General features: G+C 36.7%; 5 protein-coding genes across 5 annotated transcripts; 1 reads left to right on the top strand and 4 right to left on the bottom strand.

Annotated features, from left to right (window-relative positions):
* Nucleotides 1–2,366: 2,366 nt before the first annotated feature.
* Nucleotides 2,367–3,603, bottom strand: LOC136284019 (XK-related protein 6-like). Its single transcript, XM_066173728.1, has one exon. It carries the CDS (start codon nt 3,533–3,535, stop codon nt 2,435–2,437), a length of 1,101 nt encoding a protein of 366 aa, XP_066029825.1. The 5' UTR covers nt 3,536–3,603; the 3' UTR covers nt 2,367–2,434.
* A 2,086-nt stretch (nt 3,604–5,689) lies between these two features.
* On the bottom strand, nt 5,690–7,646 carry LOC136283980 (XK-related protein 8-like). Its single transcript, XM_066173615.1, is given in 3 exon segments — nt 5,690–6,818; nt 6,820–6,846; nt 6,848–7,646. Coding segments are annotated over 3 exon segments (1,089 nt in total). The 5' UTR covers nt 7,517–7,646; the 3' UTR covers nt 5,690–6,425.
* Nucleotides 7,647–10,817: 3,171 nt separating this feature from the next.
* LOC131768876 (uncharacterized) lies at nt 10,818–13,962 on the bottom strand. Its single transcript, XM_066173570.1, has 5 exons — nt 13,673–13,962; nt 13,214–13,284; nt 12,603–12,706; nt 12,233–12,342; nt 10,818–11,670 (listed from the first exon to the last, which is right to left on the bottom strand). The coding sequence occupies exons 1-5, from the start codon at nt 13,916–13,918 to the stop codon at nt 11,644–11,646; spliced, it is 558 nt and encodes a 185-aa protein (XP_066029667.1). The 5' UTR covers nt 13,919–13,962; the 3' UTR covers nt 10,818–11,643.
* Nucleotides 13,963–17,306: 3,344 nt separating this feature from the next.
* On the bottom strand, nt 17,307–19,398 carry LOC136283887 (XK-related protein 8-like). The gene has a single exon (XM_066173439.1). The coding sequence runs from the start codon at nt 19,311–19,313 to the stop codon at nt 18,255–18,257; it is 1,059 nt and encodes a 352-aa protein (XP_066029536.1). The 5' UTR covers nt 19,314–19,398; the 3' UTR covers nt 17,307–18,254.
* Nucleotides 19,399–19,545: 147 nt separating this feature from the next.
* On the top strand, nt 19,546–21,565 carry LOC136283969 (uncharacterized). The gene has a single exon (XM_066173578.1). The coding sequence runs from the start codon at nt 19,546–19,548 to the stop codon at nt 21,328–21,330; it is 1,785 nt and encodes a 594-aa protein (XP_066029675.1). The 3' UTR covers nt 21,331–21,565.
* The last annotated feature ends 172 nt before the right edge of the window (nt 21,566–21,737 follow it).

The following is a 21,737-nucleotide window of genomic DNA, read 5'->3' as shown; positions in this document are numbered from 1 at the left end:
AGCTACTCTATAATATTTATTCATAACTCACGGCTTGTTTAGTAAATTTAATTCCTTCTACATTTCGAGTTACAAAGCGAAAAAACATCTATCACATCTAATAATTTTTACTTACGAATGAAAACAAGTAGAAACTCTAGCTTTAAATCTTATTATGTGTTATCAAGTCCACCGCCATACAGGTATATTTGTTTGCAATAATGAGAAATCTAGCTGCAGACCGCAACACACTTTTACGAAAGGCACCAAGGACTCTCGACTCTCTAAGCGGGCATGCATGTCAACTGACCTTGGAAGATTTAACATTTTATGTGAGAACACTAATACAAACTCTTTTATATTTTATATTAGAATCTCACAAAATGAAAAACAACGCACTTAACGCTTTCGATCAACAGAATCGATCTTTGACCACGTAACCCAAAACAAGAGCCTATAAATACACCGAGGAACAACCGTTTTTTAAGCCGGCTAAATATTCCTGAAACTTTCGCGAGGGACATGGCCAAGGCTAGTGGTCCAACGACGCACGTCCAGCGATGGAAGTTAAACAAGATAGTCACAACTTCGAAACTCGTTTCCATAGCTTAAAACTAACTTCGCACTTCAAATTCAAGTAGTAGGTACAGACAAAATATAGGCGCATTACCAGATTATACTGAACTATCATAAATATATAATAATGAAATAATAATGGCGATACAAAGAATGTAATTTAGCATTTGGGACTACTTAAATGCAAAACAACATCCTTATCAGGACGAGAGTGTCAAAAATGTACATCAATATCAGCTAAAGTCTTGAAATCATAAATAATACCCTTAGGAAGTGTCAGACTTCTAAACCGCTCACTCGAAGCAATAATTGAATTTTCTTTTAAGTACGTAGTACTCCATTTTATTCATCCAGTATTCACTGGTTGTTACCAGGTTACGTGTTTATTTCATTCCTTCTACAATAAATGTTACGAATAAAGTATTTCTATTCAACGGGCGTTCATCGAAATCCACGCCGTTTTTGTGGTTATTTTTGATTATCAAAAAAAGTCTAGATTTAAAAGAAATACTTTATGATTCCTATCTATAGCTTTACATGTAGTTAAGCATTCACATCAATCTTTTCGCGACTAATGAACCAGTCAGAGCGGATTTGGACCCTTTAATTATTGGTAGCATGTCAATTATTCATTATGTTCTTGCATCATATTTCTCATGTGACTCTTGTGAAACAGGCTACTTGTATAAACATGTGGGATAGGACAAGTTTTATGCTCTGAATGCGAGACAAATATACTTTAACACTACCAACCAGCGTCATCGGTAAAACTTCTAGTTCTTTTCAATGCTATAACAATTGAGCTTTATCAGTAAACATGCAGTATTAGACTGTATGTTTAACGATTCGAATCAGTAACCTTCATTTTTTCCCGTTTACAGATTTTAAAACATCATGATCTTGAGACATTCTCAGTACTCAAAGAATGGATTTGTTTTCTTGTTAAATGTAAATAACTTTAATTCTAGTTCTTGTTTTACAAACTATCAACTTGTACACAGCTTAATACTTCGAGAAGCTCTACACACTGAAGTGCCGTTCTATATGCAAATCAACATCTTTGTTAGCATGAGAGTCAAATTCTAGATCAACATCAATCAAAGTCCTAAATTCTTAATCCTAAACTTGCTGAAAGTATCAAACCTCTAAGCCACTTACTCCTAGCTAAAATCGCGTATTTTAATAAGTATCTTCAAGCTACTCTATAATATTTATTCATAACTCACGGCTTGTTTAGTATATTTAATTCCTTCTACATTTCGAGCTACAAAATTAAAAATATCTATCACATCTGATAGTTTTTACTTACAAATGAAAACAAGCAGAAACTCTAGCTCTAAATCTTATTATGTGTTACCAAGTCCACCGCCATACAGGTATATTGGTTTGCAATAATGAGCAATCTAGCTGCAGACCGTAACACACTTTTACGAAAGGCACCAAGGACTTCGACTCTCTAAGTGGGCATGCATGTCAACTGACCGAGGAAGATTTAACATTTTTTGTGAGAACACTAATCCAAACTCTTTTATATTAGAATCTCACAAAATGAAAAACAACGCACTTAATGCTTTCGATCAACAGAATCAGTCTTTGACCACGTAAGCCATAACAAGAGCCTATAAATACACCGAGGAACAACCGAGGAACAACCGAGGAACAACCGTTTTTTAAGCCGGCTAAATATTCCTGAAACTTTCGCGAGGGACATGGCCAAGGCTAGTGGTCCAACGACGTACGTCCAGCGATGGAAGTTAAACAAGATAGTCACAACTTCGAAACTCGTTTCCATAGCTTAAACCTAACTTCGCACTTCAAATAGTAGCTACAGACAAAATATCGGCGCATTAGCAGATTATACTGAACTTTCATAACACTTCTAAACACAAGTATTCACATTACTGCTGTCATCACAGCTGTTAGGCTGTTCGGCAGGTCTCTTGCTAAGGCAACGTAATAAGCAAATTCTCATTGTGGAGCCAAGGACACTGAACACACAAACACACACAGTGACAGGTAAAGAGTACCAAGCGTTGGGGTGATAAGTGAAATAAGACATTAGGATCATAAAGAAGTTTTCTAATACAAACAATATATGTGAGAAATACCCAATCCTAATTGCACGATTTTTGTCTGCTCCTATCGTAATATTTGTAAAGTCATCTCTTAGACTGTGAATGCCCATGAACAATAAAGTAAATAAAACGTGAGAGGCATCACAGTTAACTTTATCTCTATTCTGAATAACAGTCGCTATTACCATCACACAACAATGAACCATTAATACACCAATAACCCACCACTTGTAGCTGACGGTGAAATAACAGATGGCGAACAGTCGACTGCTCAGGAGGAGCAAGTGAGTTCCATACAATGCTAGTTGGTGTTTGACATTAAGGTAACTGCTACTTTGTATTATATTGTTCTCTACAAGAGACATCTTATCAGTGGCTGTGAAGGCCCATGTCAGAGTGAGGAAAGAGATAAGTAGAGAAATGATTTGGATAATTGCAACTGGTTCCTCCTGAACACTGATGGCGTACAACTGAATTATAAATTGTGGAGCGCACTCAAAGACTGCCTCAATGAGTACAGCGAAGTCAATGTAACTGAGTACACCTTCAGCTTTCACACTAAAGTAGAGGTCGGTTTCATCCTTAGACCGGCATTTCTTGAGAGAGAGAAGAAAAGCTTCTAGTCTTGCGAAGGCTGCTGAAAATGGATGCAATGTGCAAAGAGCAGTTCTTGCCAAATTAGAAGGTGAAAGGGATGGTGCACTGATATGCAACTGGTGGAACGCTAGTGGAAACGCCAAACATGGCAATAAAACAAAAGTAAGCCCCACACCAAACCATACTTTGTGATCCGCGCGGTAGAATTCTACCAGTGTGAGTATGTCGGTGATAGGATCAGCAAAACTTAAAATAGCTCCAGCAAAGAACACGAAAGGACTATACCACTTAAGATCTTTCACTTCCATATCGACGGACTTTTCGTTTGTTCGCCTTGAAGATCGGCTTGTATTGACACAGGTGTGTTGGAGAGAATAATTGACGACGAATAGAGTAATTCACAAGCCTTCCAGGATAACCACTTAAGAATTTGTTCATGCTTAGCGTGCGTATATCAAATTACGGATGCGCGTGGGAGGTTTGGAGAGCACGAAAAATGCGAAAGAGTAGCTTTTGAGTGCTCTTCAAACTTCTTAAGTGCATCCATAACTCGATATACGCACAGCTAAAAGCATGAGCAAATTCTTTTATAACGGAGCGACAACAAGGATCTGCGCGAAGAAGCATTTTATTGTGATAGAGTGCAAAATTCTCTCAAAGCACAAAAATTAGTAAACAAACTTCCCTATTGGCTGGTCAAAAACGAAAAGCTTAAAAATCTTTTTCTTAAAAATTCCTTACTACTATGTTCACGTAAATATCATAGTTATTTTACGGTAAGTAATTGCAATTAGCTTCTAAACAATCGCCTGGTAAATGCTTAACTAAGCTGTACGGAACATTCAACTGTTTTTGCAAGTAAAAACACACATATGGAAAATGAGTTGAAACCAATGTCAAATTCAATCCGGTAAACTGACCTCACCATAAAAGCCTGTCGGTCAGAATATAAAATTAGTTCGGTACTCAAGCAATGCTTCACGTTGTCGGCATCAGGGTCGTTCAAGGTGATCATGACTTTCTGCTTCGCCACATACTTTGAGATAGTACTATATACGTTTAATGTCAACATCACTCAATAAGTTATAACTATTGAACAACATTTAAGAACAAAACAACCATAATTTTTTAGTAAAAAACTAATTTTTCCGGTTTTTTTCTGTTACATCAAAATTCTTGGTTGTTATTCTCTTCCCTCTCGATTTATGCCATTCGAGCAGGCTGCTCCAGAAAAAGTGAGCACAACACTGAATGTCGAATCAAGTGACTGAGGACAGACATGAACTTTAGTTTTCTTTTATGAGGCACAGCTGAGACTGTCCAACCTTTTTGCAGTAACGCGAATGAGTCTGTTGCTTTTCAGTACTTAGTCCGTCTTTTTGTAAACGAGACTGAGGGAAAAACGCATATAGCATGCAATCTAAGAGGTAATTAATCCTTGACAACTGAAAATGATCGATCATCATTGGAAAATTTACTACTGACAGCCAGGTGAAATTGGTCCTCCACGAATCAGTTTCCTGCACGAATTATTTATCCCGCAATTACAGATACAAGACGTGGCAGCAAAAAGCGTCGTTCCCAGACTTCTCCTCCTTTACCTCCTCTCATCACACATTCTTCATATCCTTCACCTCCACTTCCCTCCATTTTTCACCATTCTGTACTCCCACCTGTCCCCATATGATATCATATCCAGACTCTCATTTTATTCAAATGCTCGACAAAATTTTCATTCAAAAGATTAACAATGGGTGAAATATTTTCCTTATTTTGAGTCAACTAATGACTTTTACGTGTTATTGTCGTTTCTCCGAGTGAAGCACACAAGAAAGAAAAGGTAAGAAAATACCTTCATACATGTTTTTAAAATATCATAAGAGGAACAACGTCTGGATAAGTCAGCCTTGAATAGTTCGTAATTGCAAAGCAATTGTATAAAAACCCATCGTAATCGGTTACTTTTGATGTAAAGAGAAAGTCTCTGGTGCAAACAAATTTGTCATCGTTGTAATCGAATTCAAGGCTGAATCAACTTTGATCGAAAAAAAAAACGAAAATTAGGTAGTTTCATTTTTCAGTGTAGTGAATGATTTTGTCGCTGGCGGTTAAGCATACAACTGTAACTGACAAATTACGAATATAACCCTACACATTTTATCTTTGGTAGAACGAAGTGTCAGGTAAATCTAAAGGCCACCATAGGAAAGCATAAGCACCCCTAAGCCCTTTGAGTGACTATTTAGATAACTTTTATCATAATTTTGATCTTGCACAATATCAACTTGTACACAGCTTTAGATAAGTTTTATCTACTGAGGGAAGTTACCCACCTCGAAGTTAAGGAACACAAATCAACATCTTTCTTTCAAAACAATTCATCCCTAAAAATCGTACATTTATAAACATAAACTATTTAATATGTAAAACTTCTAAACCACTAGCTCGAAGCTTAAATCGAGTATTTTGATAATTATGTGCTATTACATTCTATCCATCCAATACTCGCTGCTTGTTATGTGTTTATTTTATTTCTTCTACAGTTTCTTTCTTCTTATGTCACATCTTTTGTGCCCGCAAAAAATCTTACCAATATATGAAAATAAGTGAAAACACGAAACTGCTAAAGACACCTAAAGATCTAATAAAATAGTTGTGATCATTCATAGCTTTAGAACTAATCACGTCTGACTCAAATTCTGATTAATGTCTTTTTGATGCTCAAACTTTGATCCTCTATTTTCTACTGACTACTATTTCTTACTCAATGCCAATATTCGCTAAGTAAACTCGAAAGTGCATGCTTGTATATTCGATATCAGCACGCCTGAGTGGGCATGCTGGCCAACTAACTTTGCAAGATTAAACAGTTTCTGTTGTTAAAAACCACTTTTACGACGAAATCTTACAAATGAACAATAACGTACTTAATGCTTCCGATCAAATGAATCAATCTTTGACTACGTAAGCCAAAACAAGAACTTTCGTGAAAGTACAGGGCAAAGTCAGTAGACATTCTAAGCACGTCCAGTGATGGAAATTAAACAAGAAAGTCACAATTTGGAAACTCATCTCGACAGCTTAAACCTAAATAACATGGGACTTCAAAAATTCAAATAGAACGGCTACAGGCCAAATTACCAAATCTAAATTATTAAACTACCAAATTACTAAATCACACTGAACTAACGTAATAATTCACACACATGGATTCACATCACCGCTGTTCGCAGGTGGTGAACCACTGGCAAATTTCTTGCATAGCCACCTAACTAAACAAACTCTCATTGTGGAGCCAAGAACACTGAACACAGAAACACTCACAGTGACAGGTAAAGAGTACCAAGCATTGGGGTTATAAGTGAAATAAAACATCGGGATCATAAAGAAGTTTTCTAATGCAAAAAAAATATGTGAGAAATACACACTCATGGTTAGACCACCTACTTGTACACCAATCGATAATTCGACAAAGTCATCTCTTAGACAGTGAATGCCCGTAAACAATATAGTAGAGAGAACGTAGCTAGAATTACAGCCAACTTTGTCTCTATTCTGAATAACAGTCGCTATTACTACGGCACAACTGAGAATGAAACATCAACACGCCAATAATCCGGCCACCACTTGTAGCTGACGGTGAAATAACAGATGGCGAACAGTCGACTGCTCAGAAGAATTAAGTAACTTACATACAATGCTAGTTGATGTTTAACCTTCAGGGCACCGCTACTTGGTATTATTTCGCGCTCGGCAAGAGACTTCTTATCAGTGGCTGTGAAGGCCCATGCCAGAGTGAGGAAAGAGATAGGTAGAGAAATGATTTGAATGATTGTAGCTGGCTCCTCCTGAACAATGATGGCGTACAACTGAATTATAAATTGTGGAGCGGATTCAAGGACTGCCTCAAAGAGCACAGCTAAGTCGATGTGATTGAGTACATATTCAGCATCTGGGTCGATTTCGTCTCCAGACCACCATCTCTTGAGACAGAAAAAAACAGCTTCTACTCTCGCGAAGGCTGCTGAAAATGGATGCAATGCACAAAGAACAGTTTTTGCCCAACTAGAAGGTGAAGCAATTAATGGGACACGCAACCGGCAGAACACTACTGGAAACGCTGAACATGGCAACAATACAAAAGTAAGCCCTACACCGAACCATGTCCTATGATCCGCGCGGTAGAATTCCACCAGTGTAAGTATGTCGGTAATGGGATCAGCAAAACTTAAAATAGCTCCAACAAGGAACACGAAAGGACTGTACCACTTAAGATCTTTCACTCTCATATCGACGGACTTTTGGTTTGTTCGCTTAGTAAGTCGGCTTGTATTGACACAGGCTCAGTTACTGGAATAGATTGTTGCACTGTTCGTAATCAGAGGCTTTTGCGCTCATCTTCAATTGAAAAACTGCAGAGTTTCCTATGGTTAGTCTGATTTCACACTAAAGGTCATGGAAAGGAGTTTGTCGTCTGTATCAATTTCAGTGTAATAAACGAGATACTGGAAACTGATTGGTTCTCAGATTGTTTTTCTGACACAATCTGGGAAAGCTGGGGTGTCTATGATAAAATCAAAACTTTCCGAGTCTGAAAAATTCCTCATTAATATATTCAGGTAGGTATCAGTTATGTTACGGTAAATAATTGCAATTAGCTTCTAAACAATCGCCTGGTAAATGCTCAATTAAGTTCCGCGGAACATTCAACTGTTTTTCTAAGTGAAAACACACATATGGAAACAGTTTAAATGAATGTCAAATTCAATCCGGTAAAATGACCTTACCGTTCAATGTCTGTCAGTCAGAATATAAGAAACATTTTTAGTGAAGTAGTCACGCAATGCGTCACGTTGTCATCAGGCCGGGTCGTTCAAGGTTGATCACGACTTTCTGCTTCGCTGCATATATGGCGCAGAATGGCATTTGTTTGAAGGACATATACTTACATAAACTTAATCAAAATTCTTGCTTGTTATCCTCTTTTCGCTCTCGATTTACGTCATTCGAGCAGGCTGCTCCGGAAAAAGTGAGCACACTGAATGTCGAATTTAGGGTCTGAGGATGGACGTAAACTTCTTTTTTTCTTGTACGAAGCACAGCCGTGTACAGTCCAATCTTTTTGTAGTAATAGAAATAAGTCTGTTGCTTTTCAGCGCTTGGTCCGTCTTCTTGTAGAAGAGGGTAATTTAGTATTATCAACTAAGTTGATGACGTAAATTGGCAACCGTAAAGAGTATGAAAAGAAACGTTTCGAGTGTTAGCCCTTCGTAAATAAAGAGAAGTTTTTTTTCTTACTATTGATTTTACAAAATATCAAGTTGTATACAGCTATAGAAAAAAAATTAAACATGTATTCGTATCACCGCCCCAATAATTTCCTTTAATGTAACCGCCACTGGTACCTATCTCACAAATTCCTATCAGGTTGTTGGAACAGCATTTCAGAGAACAGCGAAGCATTGACGCATGTAAAAAACTCCAGTATTAGGTACGCCAAACAAGGCATCTTAAGGAAAGCAAGCATAACTCTGTCAAGCTTGCTAAATATTGCAATCCCAGTACCTGCTCAAAACAAGTTTCGTAAACTGTGCAATCGCATCTTGCTGATACATCCAAATTAAAAAATTGGAGTAGAAAGCGAGTTTGAAATCTGGCTATTTCAGGTATAGGTAGAGCATCAAACTACTGCCAGAGTAAACGTTTAAAAAATTAGAAAAAGAATCAAAATATGTAATACTGATTCGCGTTTAGTTTCGACACACAAACAGTGCCTACGCGATTTACAAATTAAAACTAGTTTCACCCAAGACCTCGTCAGTTGATCGCCATTCTATGAAAACATACTCCAGCGCTACCTGATAGAGCGTTAAGCAAATTGCCTGAGCCACGGGAAAACGCGAGTGATAAGTCTCCTCCTGCCCTGGTGAATTATAATTACCATAATTTTCAAACTCCCTTGTCTATTACTTTCCATACCCTGCAGAGCCGTCGGCGAAGATTTTAAGGCCAAAAAGGGAAGCTAATTAACCTCTCTAAGAAAATACATCTTTAGTCGATTAGTTATGTGGTACATTTATGAAAACAAATCCCTGATAGCTCATCGACTATCTTCAGTAGAATTAATATGTTCTAAATTGCATATTCTAATTCGGGAATTCTAAAACAGAAATCTAAATTTTTTTTGTTCTGTTTATTACCAGAATAAAGTTATTAAGAAACTTTAAGGTAACAAAATTCAACTGTACATACGTTAAATTGCATATTTCCTATTTCTATTCTATAACGAGGCTTGTGTATAGTTAAGTCAGAATGTAAGCATGACTCACGCCCAGACTGCAAAAATTCGTTCTGAGCAGGAACAACGATGAGAAAGAAATAAATAAAATCAACGAACGACTAACATCAAAGTTGACCCATTATTTAAGTTATTTCAATCTAGTAGAAAAAAAACGTTCAGGAATTTAATTTTTTCCTAATCTTCCTGTTGAAATCACAGGCTTATATCCTCGTCATTTACAAGTCCTGTTTCGGCCTTGTTTATCCAACCAAGAAGGATCTTCTAGGAAACAAAATGGTTGACTACGTGATCCTCTGTGGTGCCTATACTCACTAAAGAGAAAGAATAATGAAGGATTTACTGCTTTCTCTATATCTTGAACCAAACTGTATCAGTCTTAAGAGTTCTACGTACTTCTAAACTCTGTGTAGACTCCAGATCACGAACACAAATCACCGTTATATCTATAAAAACGACAGCATCGGCAATTGAATTGCTCTTTCATATCTGTTCCGACGACGTTATGAAGTCAAATTCCTTTTCCTCACCTTGCAATCATTTGTTACAAATCGTGCTCGTTCAAAATAATATTCGTAGGGCCCACAGTTGTGTTTCAGAACGTGATTTCACTCTGTCGTATGTTAGTGACCTTTCTGAGAGATGAAAGCTTTTCAGAATCTCGTTCGCATTTCCACCCATCGCATAGACCATCGTATTAATTTGGATCTCGTAATCTTTTGTCGTCGAGGCCCGCTGTGATGCGATAGCTTAAGAACCATTCGAACCTCTTCTTCCACTCTTCGGGTTGTTTGGAATCCAATTTCTCCGGTAAAGGACTTTGTGGGGAAGCTTTGACTCGTTGTCTTTATAAACAGATAATCCCGCTTCTGACAACATATATGGTTCTGTAAAGGTTTATTTTCGGGCTTCCTTTCTACGATTCACTCACATTCACATGCATATGGAGAAAAGATATATTTAGGTGTCCTTAAACATGGATTAATCCTGTCTTAAACTCAGGTTTAATAAGTTTAAGTTGATGTTTAAGTCACTTATACCTAGATTTAAGTTGGACTTAAACCTGGCTTATACTATCTTAAGGCTAAAACTTAATGCAGGTTTAAGTTCACATTAAATGTGTCCAAAACATTCCTGTATGTTTAAGTACTGTTTAATTGAAGTAAACAGAGCTCAAAATTTGTTGCTTATTTTAGTTTTGAATCAAATTTGTGAAATCAGTGAAATATTATTGTTTTGTTGTTTCATTACTAAACTGCCACCCACCAGGTCACATATCACACTAAACAATATATGTTTCAAGTTTATTTTATTTTAAATTCACTGGTACACATTCTTAAAGCTTCTGCCTATTTGTAATTAACCCTTTAACTCCCAGGAGTGATTAACAAGTAACTTCTCCCTAAAATATCTTTACCTTATCCAGCAAAGAGATAATGAGAATTCTCAAACTTATCAGGTATAGGTCTTTGTCTTGATATCACACCAGATTCTCATAACTAAGTTACAGGAAAATATGTAGCAGCTAGAGAGGATAGTTACCAATCAGATCTTGGGAATTAAAGGGTTAAAATGTCACACATACCTAGCTTATTTATGCTTGACAGGAACAAATTTTCCCAATCATAAGTCAATAAATTTAACAATACTTGGAAGAAACTATCCCTGTGATCTAGATGACAATAATTTGTTCTAACAAAACAATTACTTCAGTTTGCCATTAAATACATGATAAATAAATGAATAAAAAGTAGAAAAAGTGTTAAGTATTTTTTTCAATCACGACTCTTTGTTTATCTGCCTGACAGCCCAAAGTGGGCCAGCAGGTGCAGGCCTCTCCGACATGCCACCAACACTCCTTGGCTTAGCCATTGCCCTGGCATGGGGGGTCAAATTATTTTTGTAGGTTCTGTCTAGCCTGGCTTTTGCATTTGTCAAGCTTGTTCTTTCCCATGATAGCTTCTTGGTTACATATCTTGCCAGTTTCTTTTCTTTCTCACCAGTAATGAAATCTTCTTGCTCCTCATAATCTGATTCTTCGCTACTCATATAATCAATGTAAAGGATTTCACTATAATACTGTTTTTCTTTTGGTGTCATAGAAGCTTGTAGCATCTCCTAGGATGACTGACGCCTTTCCAGTTTCTAATGGAACAAAAAGCAACAATTCAGTCATTATTTAGTTAATAACCAGACCAAATTATATCTATGAAACATATAATTTATTGTCAAATAGAAATACTTTTCTAACTCAAAATGATATCCCACAAAAGATATAAAATATGAAAATAACAATCAGCAATAAATAGAACTCCCAGAAAAAAATTCATGCTACAAAACAGTACTAAATTAAAGCAAACCCATATTATTTGGTTAACTACCAGCAAGGTTGACTTTCCTAATTAATGTGTATTTGTACACCAGTTGTAAACATACCAGTCCAACTTACAGTGTATGACAAATTTGTGCATGGCATTGTTTCATTTTTTGTTGCTGTATATTATCCCACATTGTATTGTGTTTTCAAACTATTATTATGTTGGTACAATGCCATGCACAAATTTGCCACAGTATTAAACAACACTTGTTGTCAAACTGAATTGAAACGTTTGATTCAGAAGCCATGCTTCAGCCACACTATCTTGAAAATTTATTCTTGAATATAGGTTTAGCATGGCAAAAGCAAGACAACTTAGCTAGTCCTTACATTTAGCAAACGCCTGCTCCTTTTGCACTTTTCTTTATGCTCTTCATTTTTCCCTTTTCTTATCCTCTGCTCTCTTTCTTTAGTTGTTTTGAAGTACCGATAAAACTGAGCTGTTGAGTTAAAAACAATAATTATTATCGCTGCATGATATCCTAAAATTACAATACAATGACAAGTCTATGTGTATATGTAACATCAGCTTATGGATATATATTTATTAAAAGAATGCTGGTAATATTGTGTTTTCCCTCTCAGTTGTTAAGTTTTCTGTCCAACATATTTCAGAAAATTTGTTTGATTTTGCACAAGGTAAATGCTTCTTGTTCTAACTTGCACACAACATTAAAACTTGATTCCTGTAATGTAATACCTTCCATTTGTAAGTCAGTCCATAGGCAGCTTTCTCCTCCGTGCTCTTTTTTCAGTACTTCTTTCACTTTTGTAAAAATACTCTGGTTTCTCTCTGACTGTGGACTGTAATAAACATGAGAATATTATTTTTGTTTTAAACAATAGCCAGAGGCAGTTATAATAATATTATTATTATTCAGCCAAAAAAGGAAATAATAATTCAAGTAAAGCAGTTATACAAGAGGGACAATTTTCTAATCACTGCTGGTACAGTGCAGAAGCTACATGCTTTTTACACCTTCAAACTGACATTAGGATTTCTGGTTCTTGGAGGGAAAAGATTTCTCAAAACAAAAATTTGCATGTATTAATCTATCAGCAACATAATAGTTGAAATAACAGATTGTAAAAGTTTACCACCTCCTACTCCCAATTTGAATATTTTACACTGGCCCCAGACTCTAAACACTGGCCTCAAAACAGATAACTAACAGTCCCTTAGAAGAAGCTGGTCAGAGAGAGATTTAGTTCTTGGTGGTAAAGTTTTAATTCTAATATCTTGCATGCCATCTCTCTTAGTGCCTTGCTATTTAAACACATCATCTTATGTATGGTAAAAAAATAACATACTCCTCATCAATGATGAAGCCTTGTGTCACTTTTTTTTCTACCATCTTTTTGTAGATGAACCGAAACCGTTTCTGGAAGATAATATGGAAGAACATCATATGTCAAAAGTAAATTCAAACCACAAACTTGTTTATTTCTTTAATCAGGATCAGCAGGGTTTTTGGGTAAACAGTACACAGCGGAATTTTAAACTGGGTAAACAGTATTTTTGCTAAATGCTTGCAAAATAGGCACAAGAATTCAGCACAAGGATGTTCCAACTTTGTGATAAGCACTAGAACCAACATCTACACATATTGTGCTTTAAGTTAACACAGAACACGCGTGATGGCGGAATGGCGGTGTCTTTGAAGACACGTTTTATGCTTCTGATGCACCGCAACTGAAAATCTGAAACACAACTTAACGGTACTTAAGTTGAAAAAATTTATATCCTTAAAGTAATTAAAGAATATTTACCCTTAAGTCATTTGGAATCACAACATTTGATTCTCTGCGAGAGCTTTTAGAACGTTTGTTGCCTTTCTTCTTTGCCTGCCCTTCCAGACTCGCAAGTTGGTTCTTCAGCTTTGCATTTTCTTGCTGAAGGACTGCATTCGTATCTTCTAGTTTCTTTTGCCCTTCGAGAATCGAATCAATCCTTCTACTCATTCTTTCCATAAGAACAAGCTGTCTCTCTTGAACTGGATCGTATGCAGCCATCATCCTATCGAGGAAGAATCCAAACACGTGCCCGCAACGAAACGAAACTCGACCGAGTGAACGAACGACAGTGAAAGATCAGATATCCCGCGATTATAGTTTTGGACATTTGATTGGCGTTCATACGGTATTTGTCATGCGCATAAGGATCTCGGCCTCACTCTGGGGACGAGACATACCGCGTCCTCGATACAAACGCGCGCTTTTTAACGTTCAGTTAGACAGTTTCCAACACAAGAAATCAAGTCTCTTGTTCACAATCAACAAACACAGTTTCATTACCCAAAGAATTGAAAAAGCAATAAAATCAGTAGCGTGAAATATTGTGGCTTTACTAAATACATAATATTAATATTAATCTATGATTAATTCATTGAAGGTTGCTGTAGGCTGCTCTCGCATGGTTTCTGGTTCTGGTGAGAGATTATGTCAATAAAGTAGACTTGGTGTACACCAAAAGATTTGATGTGTTTTTAAGGTCCTTAAACACGGCATAAATATTATGATAAATTTAATGTTGTATTTAAGGCTCCTTTAACTAGACCTTAAATCTCCCCAATAGGTTTAACGTTAGATTTAAGGTGGTTTAAAGTAACCCTAAATCTTTCAAAGGATTTAAGTACGGTTAAAATGACTTAAACATAGCTTAAATCTCAAAGTCGATTTAATTTGCATTTAAGAATGCTTAAACCTCGCCTGAACAAAGGTACATTTTTAAGTCATGTTTAAGTTTAGTAAACATGGCTTGAATTTGTCTTTGGGTTTAATAGTTGTTTAATTTTACTTAAATGACACTAAAATTTGGCATTTTACCCAGTGAAACAAGCGATCATTGAAGTACATAGTATGACCATATTGGAAAGTGTCAACCACACAAGAGGTTTATTCAAATTATTCAAATAATCACAGCTAGTTCCCCTTTGATACTGATAGCGTGCAACTGAATCATAAATTGTGGAGGGATTCATCAACGAAGCATAGTTTAATCACTATTGGAGCTTTGAGGATAGAAGAACTGTGAGATTCTTGAGCTAGCCCCTTTAAATTATAATTTCCAATACTATGGTTATCATTTTTAATTTTATTGTTAATATAATTATTTGTTGTCATTTAGTTATTGGTTGCATGTCAATCACCCCCTATATTCTTGGATCACTGTTTTTCTTGTGAAACAGGGCACTCATAAATATGTGTATATATGAGATGCGACAGGTTTTCTAGTTTAAAAGTGAGACAAATATTCTCCAACAATACCTTCATTAGAAAACTTTAGTGCTTTTCATTGTGGTAAAAATTGAGCTATATAAGTAGCCACATACAGTCTTAGACTGTATGTTTAACGATTAGGATCAGTAACCTTCAGTTATTCCATTTACAGATTTTGTAAGACGATGATCTTGAGACATTCTCAGTACTCAAAGAATGGATTTGTTTTCTTGTTAAATATAGATAACTTTTATTCTAAATCTTGTTTTACAAACTATTAACCTGTACACAGCTTTATATGCAAATTTAATACTACGAGAAGCTAGACACCGTCATTGAAGTGTCAGACTAAATGCAAATCAACACCTTTCTTAGCATGAGAAAGTCAAATCCTAGATCAATACCAGTCAAAGTCTTAAAATCACAAACCTAAATTCTTTGCAAGTATCAAACTTCTGAAACACTTACTCCAAGCTTAAGTCGAGTATTTGCAAGTTGCTCTATAATATCCATCCATTACTCTCATATTCCTGCGCTTAGCCAACGAATTAATCAAATTCTCACTTCTTAGGGTTAGGAACACTGAACACACAAACACACACATCTCCTAAATTCCATCTCGTAAAGCGGAAAAGAAAAGCTTCTAGTCTCACGAAGGCTGCTGAAAATAAGGACAAGATCTACGCCATTAAATAAACTGATCTTAAATTCATAAACGACTGTTTTTAGAAAGTTTCAGACTAAGTTTTTTTTAAATGTGTCATTCAAGTGCTGTAAACAACACTCTTAAAATAACTATTCTTTCGTTATTATTCTAAACCATTCAGATTAGTCATTTTTTGTTATTTCCATTCACAGATCAATGAAACAAGATAATCTCGTTGCATTTTCGACACTCAAGAAGTATCCACTTTCTTTTAGATATAAATTAGTTTATTCTTATTCTTGATTTTGCAAAACAAAACTTGTACGCAACTTCAATTCAACATCAAATACTGCGTGAAGTTACTCACCTTGAAGTGTCGGTTAAATGCAAATCAACATCTGTCGCACGACGAGAGAGGGAAAAATCTAAATCATAACAGGTCAAAATCTTAATTCATATACCAATATTTGTAGAAGGAGTGTTAGACTTACTTTTCTTTAAAATGTGTATTCAAGTGCAGTCAATAACATTCTTAAAAAAATTAAAATTTAGTGAGGGTTAGGATAAATAACTTTGGGTTATCATGTTCGTATTTTTACCCGCGAAAACTGCACTAAGAACGCAACCTTCAAAGGTCATAACTTAGAGCCTTTCGGTTTTCTTGGTCTAAATTTTCTGCATACACGTTCCTTTAAACTGGAATTCTTGTTATGAAAATAATGGCGATACAAATAATGTAATTTAGCATTTGGGACTAACTAAATGCAAATCAACACCCTTAGTAGGAGGAGAGTGTCAAAAATTTAGATCAATATCAGCTAAAACCTTGAAATCATAAATGAATATTCTTGGAAAGTGTCAGACTTCTAGATCACTCACTCGAAGCAATAATTGAGTATTCTATTAAGTACGTAGTACTCTATTTTATTCATCCACTATTCGCTGCTTGTTTTCAGGTTACGTGTTTATTTCATTCCTTCTACAATAACTGTTGTAAATGAAGTATCTCCATCTGATGGGTGTTCATCGAAATCCTCGCCGTTCTTGTGTTTATTTTTGATTATCAAAAAAATCCTAGATTTAAAAGAAACACTTTATGATTCCTATCTATAGCTTTACATGTAATAAAGTATTCACATCACTCTTTTTCGCGACTGATGAACCGGTCAGAGCGGATTTGGACCATTTAATTATTGGTAGCATGTCAATTAGTCATTATGTTCTTGCATCATCTTTCTCTTGTAACTCTTGTGCAACAGGCCACTCGCATAAACATGTGGGATAGGGCAAGTTTTCAGCTTTGAATGCGAGACGAGTATTCTTTAACACTACCAAACAGCGTCATCAGTAAAACTTCTAGTTCTTTTCAATGCTATAACAATTGAGCTTTATCAGTAGCCACTTGCAGTCTTAGACTGTATTTTTAACGATTCGAATGAGTAACCTTCAGTTTTTCCCGTTTACAGATTTTAAAACATCATGATCTTGAGACATTCTCAGTACTCAAAAAATGGATTTGTTTTCTTGTTAAATGTAAATAACTTTAATTCTAGTTCTTGTTTTACAAACAATCAACTTGTACACAGCTTAATACTTCGAGAAGCTCTACACACTGAAGTGCCGTTCAATATGCAAATCAACATCTTTGTTAGCATGAGAGTCAAATTCTAGATCAACATCAATCAAAGTCCTAAACTCTTAATCCTAAACTTGTTGAAAGTATCAAACCTCTAAGCCACTTACTCCTAGCTAAAATCGCTTATTATAATAAGTATCTTCAAGCTACTCTATAATATTAGTAATATGTATTCATAACTCACGGCATGTTTAGTATATTTCATTCCTTCTACATTTCGAGTTACAAAGCTAAAATATCTATCACATCTAATGATTTTTACTTACAGATGAAAATAAGTAGAAACTCGAGCTCTAAATCTTATTACCTGTTACCAAGTCCACCGCCATACAGGCATATTGGTTTGCAATAATGAGCAATCTAGCTGCAGACCGCAACACGCTTTTACGAAAGGCACTAAGGACTCTCGACTCTCTAAGCGGGCATGCATGTCAACTGACCTTGGAAGATATAACATTTTTTGTGAGAACACTAATTCAAACTCTTTTATATTAGAATCTCACAAAATGAAAAACAACGCACTTAATGCTTTCGATCGACAGAATCAATCTTTGACCACGTAAGCCAAAACATGAGCCAATAAATACACCGAGGAACAACCGAGGAACAACCGTTTTTTAAGCCGGCTAAATATTCCTGAAACTTTCGCGAGGGACATGGCCAAGGCTAGTGGTCCAACGACGCACGTCCAGCGATGGAAGTTAAACAAGATAGTCACAACTTCGAAACTCGTTTCCATAGCTTAAACCTGACTTCGCACTTCAAATTCAAATAGTAGGTACAGACAAAATATAAGCGCATTACCAGATTATACTGAACTAACATAATCAGTATTCACATTACTGCTGTCATCACGGCTGCGGAGCTATCCGGCAGCGATGGCTAAGCCAACGAAATAGGCAAATTCTCGTTGTGGAGCCAAGAACACTGAACACACAAACACTCACAGTGACAGGTAAAGAGTACCAAGCGTTTGGGTTATAAGTGAAATAAAACGTCAGGATCATAAAGAAGTTTTCTAATACAAACAAAATATGTGATAAATATATACTCATGGTTACACCAGTTATTTCTAAATTCAACGATATTTCTACAAAGTCATCTCTTAGACTGTGAATGCCCATGAACAATAAAATAACGAGAACTCTTGAGGCATCACAGTCAACTTCGTCTCTATTCTGAATAACAGTCGCTATTAATACGACACAAGAATGAAACATTACAACGCCAATAACCCACCACTTGTAGCTGACGATGAAATAACAGATGGCGAACAGTCGACTGCTCAGGAGAAGCAAGTGAGTTGCATACAATGCTAGTTGGTGTTTAACCTTCATGGCACCGCTACTTGGTATTATTTCGAAATCGGCAAGAGACTTCTTATCAGTGGCTGTGAAGGCCCATGCCAGAGTGAGGAAAGAGATAGGTAGAGAAATGATTTGGATAATTGCAGCTGGTTCCTCCTGAACAATGATGGCGTACAATTGAATTATAAATTGTGGAGCGGACTCAAGGACTGCCTCAAAGATTACAGCGAAGAAAATGAAATCGAGTACATCTTCAGCTTTGCTATCGGAGTGGGAGTCGATTTCATCTTTATACCACCAATTCTTGAGACAGTGAAATAAAGCTTCTAGTCTTGCGAAGGCTGCTGAAAATGGATGAAATGCGCAAAGAGCAGTTCTTGCACAACAAGAAGGTGAAGGTTCATTGCTACGCATCTGGTAGAACACTGGAAACGCCAAACATGGCAACAAAACAAAAGTAAGCCCTACACCAAACCATGTCATGTGATCCGCGCGGTAGAATTCCACCAGTGTGAGTATGTCGGTGATGGGATCAGCAAAACTTAGAATAGCTCCAACAAGGAGCACGAAAGGACTGTACCACTTAAGATCTTCCTCTTCCATATCGACGGACTTTTCGTTTGTTCGCCTTGAAGATCGGCTTGTATTGACACAGGTGTGTTGGAGAGAATAATAGCCCTTTCTACAGTTCCCGGCGCCATATTAGATTAGTAACCGCGCAAACACGATAACGAGGCTGCCGGTGACCCGCGTATTACAAAAACAGTAAATACAGCTGATCGGAGAAGTCTTTCGTGGTTCAATCGCTTCTAAAATAGTGCTAGTTTGCAAGGATATGCAGATTACAACGCTAGAAGTTATCCAGAAGTTAAAAGTGAAGGATTTAAGGGAACTTTTGCGTTCTAATTCGGAAGCGACGGGCGGAATAAAAGCAGATTTGGTTTTAAAAGTCTACGCGATACTCATGCGACACGCGCTACGACCGGGTGAGTATCAGCAGCAAAGTAGTGATAATACTGCTCAGGATCACCAGAATACAACGGAAAATAGTGGCGACTTCAAGTACGATGAAACTTTAAGACGAATCTCTGCTCTCAGATGGTCCACTGATTTACGTCAGCTTCCCGAACTAAATTTTATTCAGCTTTACGATTACCTGGTTGTGTCAACGCGCAAGTATCGCCACATTGTACTCAAGAGAACAAATTATAAGAAATTAAAATCTTACCAATTTTTCTTCGAAGGAAACGTTAGAAGGCTTGAAAGCAAAACCCATGAGGACAAGACGTACGTAAAAGCCGGTATTTTGCCATCGATGAAAAAGACGTCTTACCGAGTGGTCGTGGAGTTCAGATCTCAGTGTGATGTATCACGCGCAGCTTGTGCCTGTCCCGCCGGGCTTGGCTCACAGGGTAAGGGGAAGTGCAGTCATATTGGAGGTGTGCTGTTTGCCTTGGAAGACTTTACTAGACGGGGTCTACAAAAACATCCTGAAGCACTATCGTGTACATCGCGTCTTTCGGTATGGGTGGTTCCACGCAATCAGAGCGTTGCAGCCAAGCCCCTTGATCAAATCTTAATAAGAAAAATAAGATTTGGGAAGAAGAACATCCGCCTTAAGCCGAAAATTATAAAGTTCGACCCAAGACCACCACAACAGCGCAACAGAGATGAAGGAAGGTTCAAAACTTTAAGCGAGAGCCTTCAAAATTGTCTGCCTTTCTGCTCATTTTTTCTTTTTCATGACATCAAATCGAACTGTTCTGAGGTGCCCACTCTTCAAGAGACTGAAGAGAAACAGGAAAGTGTTGCCTTCACCGACAGCTATGACATAGCTACTAATCGTTTTAAAAATATGATCGATGAGCATGTTTCCAGTCTAACTATTACTCTGGTGGAGATCCAGGAAACTGAAAGATTGACTAGGGGGCAAGCCAAGAACAACCTATGGTTTGAAAAAAGGAGAACTGTATTGACAGCCTCAAATTTTGGAAATGCTGCCAAAACAAGAGTGGAACCTTCAAATAAATTGAAAGCAATAATCTACAGTAACTTTACAACTGAAGCTGTGCAGTATGGAATTGAAAGCGAACAGAAAGCTGTCAATTTATTTATAAGGGAAATGAGAAGGGATGTTATTGCAGTAAGTGTGGAGGAACCTGGATTGTCACTGTCTAAAGACAAACCATACCTTGGAGCGAGCTTAGACAGAGTAGTAACTATGATTGACACTGATAAAAAATGGGGGAAGGAAATAAAATCTCCTTTCAGCAAGGCTGGCATGACTGTTGATGAAGCTTGCAAAGAAAAGAATTTTTGTTTGGAGAAACTGGCTGATGGGTCTGTACAACTTAAAAGGAACCACAACTACTTTTGTCAAGTTCAAGGTCAGCTGTACTGTTCCATTATACCCCTTGAAGGAATAATTTTTGTAGTGTACTTTGGAGAAAACATGCCACTGTTTATTGAAAAAATCCACTTTCAAAACAGCAAATGGTATGATGAATTGTTGCCAAAGATTGATTATTTTTATCTAAGGGCTTTTTTCCCTGAGATGCTAACTGAACAAGTTAAAAGAGGGAAAGTCCTTTACCTACATGGTGGTTGGCTTCCATACTGACACTATTCATGCTCAAGAAATGGTTTAAAGTTAAAACTTCAGAGGTCAACATAAGGTGAACAATAAAAAAATCAAGGGAACAATTCAAAACCATTCTTGTCTACTAGCATGCACTGTGTAAAAATACATGTACAATTTCATTTTTAAATGAAATAAAGTGGGAATTTTTGGTTCCATGATAACTTACTATATGGAATCCCAATAGTTATTAATATGCATTGACATGCAAGTGCTTTTATTTGGAATACAAAATTAATGGAACCCAAGGGGCTGATTACGGGAAGCAGGCTTAGACTGATAGCTGGGCTTCTGCCACAATTTTAAAATGCAAAAAATGTAAACATTTCTACCTAATAATAAATAGACAGCAAAAACTAGAATCAAAGATTGGCCAGTGGTAGTAAAGG

The sequence above is a fragment of the Pocillopora verrucosa genome, chromosome 10 (genome assembly GCF_036669915.1).
Source record: "Pocillopora verrucosa isolate sample1 chromosome 10, ASM3666991v2, whole genome shotgun sequence".
Classification (NCBI taxonomy): domain Eukaryota; kingdom Metazoa; phylum Cnidaria; class Anthozoa; order Scleractinia; family Pocilloporidae; genus Pocillopora; species Pocillopora verrucosa.
Note: the sequence above shows the minus strand (reverse complement) of the source record. Positions and strands in the feature narration are given on the sequence as shown.